General features: G+C 34.3%; 1 protein-coding gene across 3 annotated transcripts; it reads right to left on the reverse strand.

Annotated features, from left to right (window-relative positions):
* Nucleotides 1-1,135: 1,135 nt before the first annotated feature.
* On the reverse strand, nucleotides 1,136-5,327 carry LOC21392251 (protein SLOW GREEN 1, chloroplastic). 3 transcript variants are annotated; one of them, XR_002902307.1, is made up of 3 exons: nucleotides 4,251-5,327; nucleotides 2,628-2,757; nucleotides 1,136-1,377 (listed from the first exon to the last, which is right to left on the reverse strand). XR_002902307.1 is itself a non-coding variant. In XM_010099075.2 (2 exons), the coding sequence occupies exon 1, from the start codon at nucleotides 5,262-5,264 to the stop codon at nucleotides 4,272-4,274; it is 993 nt and encodes a 330-aa protein (XP_010097377.1). In that variant the 5' UTR covers nucleotides 5,265-5,327; the 3' UTR covers nucleotides 2,282-2,757; nucleotides 4,251-4,271. The 3 variants fall into 3 exon arrangements, 2 of the variants coding, with proteins under 2 accessions (XP_010097377.1, XP_024022007.1); XM_010099075.2 differs by lacking the exon at nucleotides 1,136-1,377 and having other exon boundaries at nucleotides 2,282-2,757; XM_024166239.1 differs by lacking the exons at nucleotides 1,136-1,377; nucleotides 2,628-2,757 and adding an exon at nucleotides 2,796-2,858.
* Nucleotides 5,328-9,885: the final 4,558 nt, after the last annotated feature.

Below are 9,885 nucleotides of genomic sequence, written 5' to 3' on the forward strand. Positions count from 1 at the left end.
CCTTTAAATGTTTTGGAGTTGCGAATGGTCTAACAAAACAAAAATGTAAATTTAACGAAATTTAATAAAGATCATATGATTGGAAAAAATGCAATACTGATAGAATACTTATTTCTCTATCTATCTTATATTAAAAAAAAAATTCTCATAGTGATGGGGTTACGTATGAAAGTATATTATGGCATCGTTCACTTTGCATATTTAAGTTTTTAATTCGAACTGATATGTGATATTTTCTAAGAGTTTTTAATTGTAGTAAAAAAAGTTAAATGTGACATTTTCTGAGAGCTTTTAACTATGAAATCTTAAAACTGAAAACTCGAATTGATGAAATGAACGAGGCGTATATTATTGTCAATCCCAAAAGGATTATTCATGCTTAGACACGTATGATTAAACAACCTTAATCTTCTACCAAATTCCAAAACCAGAATGCTAAGATCTTGTTTACTTCGTAGATTCAAGTTTAGGTTTTATATTTTTTGAGAGCTTTTAACTGTAACATAAAAAATTTAATGTGACATCTTCTGAAAATTTTTAACTGTGAAAACATAAATCGATAAAATAAAAGAGACATAAATATCATACTTTCCATTGATGTCAAAAAAGTACACGTTCATGCATTTGTATTTGGCAATGTCAAAAGTTGGACCAACAAGGAAAAAGTCAAACCTTCAATAATCAGACTTTCCTTGCATTGATAGAGAAGTTCACAAAACATTCCCTTGTGGGCAGTGATGTTCTGGAACCTCAAATCCATCTTTAAAGAGTGACTGACCTGCTTTTGGTTTCATGGGGCTAATGGGCGGTGGACAGGAAGGACAACAAAGATTTAAAAAAAAAAAATTATTGAAAGCAAAACCTGCACAAATGATTAGCAAGTGGAATAGCTTTTTTTTTTTTTTTTTTTTAATAGACAAAAAGAAATTGTGTTCAATTTCCTAATGTGGAGATGGAAGTCAAACCATCTAAACACGTACTAGAAAAAAAAAAAAAAAAAAAGAAGAAGTTTTATGTAAGGGAGATGAACTCATAACTTGATTAGAAATCTAAAACAAGATTGTGTTTCTTTTGAACAATTTGTTGCGGAAAATTCGATCGTAAAGTATATAAAAATGGAATAACGTTATCGGTGTTGTAGGAGTTCTGATAATTTGATCACATTAAAATTTAAAAGTACAAAACTTCAACGAAATTTGATGAATATCTGAGTCTAGAACTATCATAAAATCATTTTCCAATTCTCAAATAATTTTGTGAATCCATGAGTCTTGACAAGTTTTGAGGTCCACTCGTCATATTTTTTATGCAAACTCTAGTGCGGTGAGGCTTCCCCGTGATGGTTTGGGAATCTCCAGCGGGCGCGGTGGAATCTGTCTAAAGAGGAAGAAAAGAAAAGGAGAATCAGAAGATCAAAGTTAGAAAAGGACCTCAAAATCAGGGCTATGCCATCTTTGGACGAGACGTAGCCAGCTATAACATTATTTGATATTTTAAAACCATAATGTATTGTTCAGGATTCTGCAGACAATTTATGGAAATTGGACACTTCTGTTTGAACTCAAATGTTGATGTTATCATGAGATACAAGGTTGGTTTCTTGCTATTTGGATGCCACACCTTTTTTTAAACTTTTACCCTTTTTAATCTGGATACGCATAAGTGACGTTTTTACCGTTTGAATTGTGTGGTTTTGACGCTTTTAAATTTAAACCATAAGTTTCTAACCAAGTTTAAAATGGTATTTAGAAGTTTAAAGTCTGAATAAGGAGTAAAACATCACATCAGAGAATAAAGTTTTAACTGGTGTTTGGTCAGTGTGAGAATTATGAATAAAAGAGACATAAGAGTCATGGTTTTAATCCAAAAATACTGCAACAGATAGGTTCAAAGACATGAGAACTTAACCCACAACCCAAGTTCAAAACCCTTTTGAACCCGCGTAGCAAGCGGGGTATATATTACTAGACGATCTTCAACTGGATTATGTAAGGCCGTTTGTTTCATATACTCAAACTCAAATGATTAATTCTGCTATATTATTTTTCTCTCATAAAAAATTTAAATTTCAAAAATCAGACTCAAGAATCATAGTTTGAGTATACTTTCTAAATGGGCCCTAGTTGATTTTCTAGAGTAGATTGCAGGAACATATTTTCTGAACCCATTTCACTTCATTTGTGTCGTTTGATCGGGAATGCATGGCTAAAAATTTCATCAGTAAAATAGTATCTGCAGGAACCTATTTTCTAAAGCCATTCCAGAAAAAAGACATTAAAAACAGAGATCATTTGGTTCCTTCAGAAACAGATACCTCTTTTCTTATATGCATAAAACAGAGTAAATCGACTATATATTTCCTGTTTTTATTTCCCTCTTGCTCTTCCTATGTTTCAGCCATGCTTGACAGGACTACCAATCGGTATCAATGGCGTCAGATTGTCCATCCCAACTCCAAGTTGCAGAGGAAATTACCAATGATCAAATGAAATCTTTAAAATAGGTAGCATCAGACTTCTAATTCAGAAATGTTCAACTGGCCACCTCACAAGGCTCTGATCTCCCAATTCTTATATAACATAAATTCTTCTCTAAGCATTTTTCCATTAAAGATAAAACATCCGCACCTCAAAGATTGACAAGTTCCGATTAGAGAAACCTTCGCGAGAGCTGAAAGTCTTCAATTTTTGATGTTTTTGCCACAGCTTTGAACTTGCTCATTGGTAATCCAGCTGATTGCTGGCTTCAGCATGTCATCTGCGTATATCAGCCAGTGTCATAGAATTATCCATACCAATGAGCACTTGATATCCCACTACTTTTACACTGCAGCCTCGTTCATCTTCGTAGATGTGATCCTATAAAGACTAATTCTCATCTTCCGAGATCGTGCAACATAAGTTATAACCAACTACAGATCAACATAGTATGACCTTTAATGACAATAATGTTCTAGAAGTACAATCTAATTAAATAATCGAATATTCCAATGAAATTCAAGTTCAAGTTATAAGCTAGGCCACGATGAACTTCATCGTCATAGGAATTCTGCTTGGTGAATGGCAATAATAAAGCTAGAGCCAAGCAACCAGCACATAAAAACAGCTAAAGAGATTAATTCGGGAAAAGAATAATAAAGACAATCCCATATTACAAAACGAGCAACGGACATGAAACTAATGCCATATTTAGTCTGTTATAGTGCCAGTTTTTAATTGCGCTTTAATGCTATACATGCAAAGTAAAATGCTATTTCAGCTTTTCAATTTAATTTATTTCTCAAAACATCATAGGCCTTATAGCGAATGTTAATTTATAAACAAAAAGTAGTTTGTAGTGGCAAAATCAAATTTTTAGCCATGTGTTATAATTCAGCATATGCCATTCTTTTCTCGGTGAGAAACCTGGCACCAACATATTAGTATGTGCTGAATTTTACATTTTACGTTACACTTGGCATACCATTGGAGAGAAAAAGAGCAAAATTTTGCTCATATGGTAAATTTTAGCATTAACATGAGACATAGTACCTCCACTGGAGATGCACTACCAAAACATGTTAATTTGGTCTGTACAGTGGACCGACATTACCACTTAATTAGTGACTACAGACATGGAGCTAAAAATATGAAATCATGTTTAGCAATGAATTTACATTTGGTTTTGGTTCTCAATTAGATAAAAAGGAAATGCCTAACCAAGTACCGCATAAATGACTAGCAGAAAGTAAATCATGTTTAGCAGAAACTAAATCATGCTTGACAATAAATTTACAATTGGTTTTGGTTCTCTCTCAATTAGATAAAAGGACAAGCCATACCAAACTACAGAAATAACTAGCAGAAAGTAAAGTTCAAGGATTGCCCATATTCCAAATTTTGAATGAACAACAAATTGCTAGAAGATAAAAAACAAAACTGCCGATTGTAACACACTAATCTAATTAAATTCATATACCTCAAAACAAGAGTGTGAAAAGAACAAAAACAAAAAACTAAACTTTTTCTGCATCAACATACACATTCCCCTTTCCATCTTCTATTCGAATTGTTGATAGATACTTGATACCAAAATGCCAGATTCAACTAAAGGATACTGATAATATCCACCTTACAAACTAAACACTAGAAAGAACTCTTATCTTCCTTATAATATAATCTCCTACGGCAATGTAAGTAAACAAAAGCACCACATAAACGAAAAACACAGAAAGTTAAGTAAGAATTAAGGAAACAAAAAAGAAGCTCAACCTCAATGGAGAACCAGAAAATTCAAACGCCATCCTTCGCCCTATCGACATGCTGTGCGAAAAGCTTTGTGGCGAACATGTTGTCGTCGAAATACTCTCTGTACGGATGGTTCTTCGGAACGAGTCGCCGGAACTTGTCGAACTGTTTCTCGGCTTCGTTCTTCTTCCTCAGCAGAGTGTATATGATTCCTTGGCAAAGGTAAGGCCTGAAATCCCTAGGCTCGTCCTTGGCCAGCTCCTGATAAAGCTTCAGAGCGTCCGAGTAATTCGACTCCATAACCTTAATTTGCGCGATCAGGAGCTTGAAATCCCTAGCTTCCGACTTGTTCCTCTGCTTCTCGCACCTCTTCATCGCCTCCTCGACTCTCCTCACCATGCCATTCAGTTTCTCTCCCGATTGCGAGGCCGCCATTACCAGGCCGTGGTAAGCTTCGACGCGGAGAGGATCTTTCTCAAGAATCGCCTCGAATTCACTTTCTGCGAGCTCTAGTTCTCCGTTGTGGCTATGGATGTTGGCTTTGAGCAGCGGCCATTCGAGGTCCTCCGGTTCGAGCTCGATCAGCCGGTCCAGGACCTGGACCGCCTCGTCAAGCTTGTTCGCCTTGATCTTCGCCTCCATGAGCGACCGGAGCGCTTCGGCGTCGTCGGGATCGCGGCTCACTTGCTCCTCGGAAGCTCTCTCCTGCGCGTCGTTCTCGGACGATTCCTCGACGCGCTCCTCCGTGGGCGGCGGCGGAGCGACTGGGGCGGCGACGGCGGCTCTGAGGTGGAAGCGCGAGAGGAAGAAGGCGGTGGCTGCGACGGCGGTGGAGGCGGCGACGGTAGCGGTTTTGAGGAGTTGTGAGGGTTTGGGGTTTTGAGAGGAGGAGGAGGCTCTGATGGAGAGGGACCTGAGGGGAGGCGGAGGTGGGGCCCTGAGAGGGGAAATGATGGGCTTTGGGAAAGATGGACGGTGAGGATTGAGTGATAGATGGAGGGGCTGGTGAGGATGATGCAGCTTAGCAAGCGACTCCATCTCGAGAGAGAGAGAGAGAGAGAGAGAGAGGGTTTTGGGAGTTACAGAGAAGAAGAAGCAAACAACTTGAAAAACCCCAACAACATGGTATTACGAGAATATGCCGTTTCTATCCGTTTACTGGGCTCAGTAAACTCGGTCCTTCTTCGCTTAACATGGCCTGGCCCAGATTTATGGGCCGCTTAACATGGTTGGAATTCAATGTTGGGAATGGTGTCCTTAGGCTGTGTTTGGGACGTCGGATTGGATAGGAATATAAAATCATTGGAAGACGTTTAGTTCATGGATTAGAATCATGTGATTAGAATTATTTTTGATTTATGCGTATTTTTTATAAGAAAATACTGTAGCGAACTATGAACCATGATTCAAATCATGATTTGAATCCTTCAACCAAACGTCCCCAAATTTAGATTAGATATGATTGGAAAAGAGTATATCAAAGAGTTAATTACATATATGTCTATACATATACTTTAAGATAGATGAAAAAAAGAAATGTCTACAAGTTGTTATATTTATGTAATAACATTTTTATCCTTAATTAACTAACTTCTAAAATTAGCTATATAAATTCACAACTACTCAAATAAGAAAAGGTGTATTTGAAATTATAATATATCAGTAATCATCAAATGGACATATTAATAATATTATTGAATTAAAAACATATCCTAAACAGAGAGGGTAAAAATAATAATTTCGTGTAAATACTTCTATACTAAATCATGTCCTATGTTTGGTAACACATTGAATCAAAAGCTGAATAAGCAAAAACCAAAATAAAATTAAAAAACAAACAAACAAACTGACTTTTCCATTTTCCTCCACTATCTTCCGTCGTCACTCAACTTCTTCTGCAAAATAGAGTCGGTGATGAACGTGAGAGATGGTATTCTGCATAGGGGTGGTAATTCGTGTTGGCGGGTCGTGTTGACTTTCTCAGTTGACACAAATAGGTCTGAAACGAACACGACCCGTTTATTAATCGTGTCGAAACACAAAACTCAAACACGACCTGTATATTGGTGAGCTGACACGACACAACACGAATAACCTGTTTATTAAACAGGTCATAAACGTGTCGTGTCAACCCGTTGATTACATGTCAACTCGTTTATAAAATGCGTGATAAATGAGTCGTGTTAACCTATTTTTAAACCTATTTTTGAACATGTTTATAAAATATGTAATAAATGAGTCGTGTTAACCTATTTCTAAATCTATTTTTGAACCTGTTTATAAAATTGGTAATAAACGGATTGTGTATTCATGTTACCCAAATATGACAGGTTAGCGGGTCAACTTAAAAATGACACGTTATTTAATCGTGTTCATGGGTTCGACCTGATTTTGACCCGGACCTATTTATGATAAACCTAAACCCGTTAATTTCGTACAGATTTTAAGTCGTGTCGCTACCCAGATTGTCAACTCTAATTTTGCAGGGACGACGGCTAACGAGTGGGCGGTGTGGGGCGAGTCCAGAGATGGGAAAGAGGAGACCAACATCTATAAAAGAATCTGAAATGGTGTCTGTATTTATAAGCACTCCTTATTTCTTTTGTTTTTTAAATTATGTAAAAGAGTTTCAGAACTTAGAGTAAGTGCTTAATAATTAGTACTTATCAGTATTATGATAATTTGGTTTTTTTGATCTTTTCATCAATTAATTTATGAATTTTAAGTTATTATGTGATGATTTCGTGACTGTGTCTATTAAGTTTTAGAGTGGATCCTCAATTTAATAGTAAGGGATCAAAATTGTTAGGAAAAAATCAAGGACAAATTGATAAATAAATAAATAAATAAATAAATAAATAAATAAATATATATATATATAGACTAAATTGTCACTTCTAAAAAAATTCAAGACTGGCGGGGGGATTGCACTTCTTTTTTTCTCTCTTTTTCTTGTAATGGTTCTCTTTCTCTATCAAGATTAATAAATTGTTCACTTCTTTATGTCGGACTTCCATCATTATTTCTTAATAATGACTAAGGGAAGGAGATAAATATAGTATGCATATTTACCTCTTATTTTAATTAATATTTTTTTAGTTAAATAATTACATAATTTAAAAGATATTAATGAAGAGTGATGGTAAAATGAAAATCTATGCAGTCATAAGTTCAGTAAGATTTCCTAACAAATTTATGTAAGGTACGGACAAAGAAACATATTAATTCGTAGTAACTCCTGCCTTGTTGTATTAAGACATCCTTGGCCCATTTTATGTATTTATTGTACATACATTCAACGGGAATAGCTAGAAAGAAAACAAGAAATTCAAAATAATATAAGCGCAATATGACAGTGTTTTTTTCTTAGTACAATAATTTGACTTGATATGTATGAAAAGAAAGGCCTTTTTCAAAAATAATAAAAAGAAAAATAAAGTAAAAATATAGTCGAAATACTTGAAATTCTTGAATGTATATTCCATGTTGCATTTGTACAATTTGGAATTAGCTTTTCGGTGTATTTGGGAAGACTTTTTCGTTTGTCAATTTGTTTTGAGACAATGGTTGGACAAGTTTCTAAGGAAAAATATTTAGAACTTTTGTCTCTTCTCTTTCTCAAATATTTTAGCCTTTTGAGCTACATACATATGGAGCTTGTGGAACGGATAATGGGTTGTTTTTGAAGGTATCGTATGCCTTACTTTAAGTTGAGTTATACGTTCAATTGTCAAAATGAACTTTTTGCTGTGTTTAGAATTGTTCTTATTTTTATTTTTCACATTTTTTGAAAAAAATGAAAACTATTCTAAAATGGTATAAAAACGAAAATGAAAACGAAAACGATTTTTTAGTTTAGTGTAAAATGGAAGAGAAATGAAAAAGAGTCGTTTTTCATTTTTTGTTTTCGTTTTCTCCTCTCTCGAGGAGAGAGAAAAAAAGACATTAATGTGTGTTTTTTTTATATTGAAAATAATCTTTTGATAAAATTACCAAACGCATTTTTAAAAATAATTTATATCTGAAATTGAAAATATTTTCATTTTCATTTTCATACAAAAATAAAATCATTTTAGAATGAGTTCCAATCGCACCGTTTATTTTTTTTATTTTTTTATTGGTAGGACATTTAAATTCGTAAATTCTATTGAGGAAAGTTCCTAGCACAATTTTATTTACTAGTTCCCAAAAAATATAAAAATAAAATATAACAAAATAATTGACTTGGTATCTTCATCTCCCTATACTTGAGTACGCCATAATTATTAGCTATATAAGTCAATTGTTGAAGGCGACATTTTCATAATTCTTGCCTTTTTTCCCCCGGCGGTTGTCTCTTTGAGTTTTTGTTTGATTTTAGAGACAAAGTACTTAACCAATGATTATTGTTTCTTTGGGGCAAAAGATGAAAGAATTTATAGTTTGAAAGTGATTTTTCTATTGCGCATACTTGAAAACTATAACGATAAAGTCCCTTAAATTTCTTTAAATGAACTTTACTATGATGTTTTAAGAATATATGATGATATCTTTTTTTCATATCGAACCATAATATTTTTTTATGTATAATTACTACAAGAAAAAGGGTTTTTGCGACGACAAAAAGTCGTCGCAAAAACCCGAGTGTCATCACAAATAACAGTTTTTGCGACGACACGTCGTCACAGATATGTCGTTGCAAATAATTAGTTGCAAAAAAAGTTTTTGCGACGACAAGCGTCGCTAATATTCCGTTACAAAATTCTCGTGATATGATCTTTTTTGCGACGGCATTTTTCAAAATTTCATCGCAAATAATGTTACTTTTTTGCGACGACAAGTCTAAAAAAGTCATCGTAAAAAACGAAAATAATTTTTTTTATAATTTTGAAAAAATGACAATTAATTAATTTTTAATAATTTTAATTAAATATTATTATGTTACATACTGAATATAATTTATTAAGATACATTAAAAGTGAAATATAAATTAATATTAAAAACAGTAAATCTAAATAAATTTATAAAATATATTATGAATACTACATGAAGTGCATATATAACGTTCAAAAAAATATAAAAGTCTAAATAATGTGAAAAATAAAATAGTACATATAACGAAACTAATCATCTAAGTTTGTAGCATCGCCAACAACTGAATCATCATTAGGACTGTCATCATCTGAAGAAAGCAGATCAAGAGCGTTTAGGTCAACTGGTTCTGGACGATCAATCGTAGGTAATTGGATGTTGGGCTGCAATTTAGACACCAACTCTAACATCTTCATCTGATTGTCATAAATCTTCATTTGTTCCCAGTACGATTTCTTTAAATAACGATCCACACGTGGGTCAGGTTGAGCCAATGATGTTGCGTTCGAGAATGAACCACCAGATGAAGGAGAAGCCCCGGAGTAATGCTTTTGGGAGAGCGTCGGACCCACTCCTATCTTATGTCCTCTATGCATGCCAAGAACTTGCTCCAAAATCCCATGCTCGTCAAGTGGGGGTCTAGTCGAGCTTGAAGTAGTCTGTGTTCTCTGCATTTGTCTCTCCTCCTTCAGGGTGTTCTACGTAATAAGACATTATAATTATTTTTACGTGTTATAAAACCACTATTTCAGTATAAAAAATTTAATATGAAAAGTAAAAATACTTACGAAAGTATGTTCCGCATGGG

This window comes from Morus notabilis, unplaced genomic scaffold (assembly GCF_000414095.1).
Source record: "Morus notabilis unplaced genomic scaffold, ASM41409v2 Scaffold140, whole genome shotgun sequence".
Classification (NCBI taxonomy): domain Eukaryota; kingdom Viridiplantae; phylum Streptophyta; class Magnoliopsida; order Rosales; family Moraceae; genus Morus; species Morus notabilis.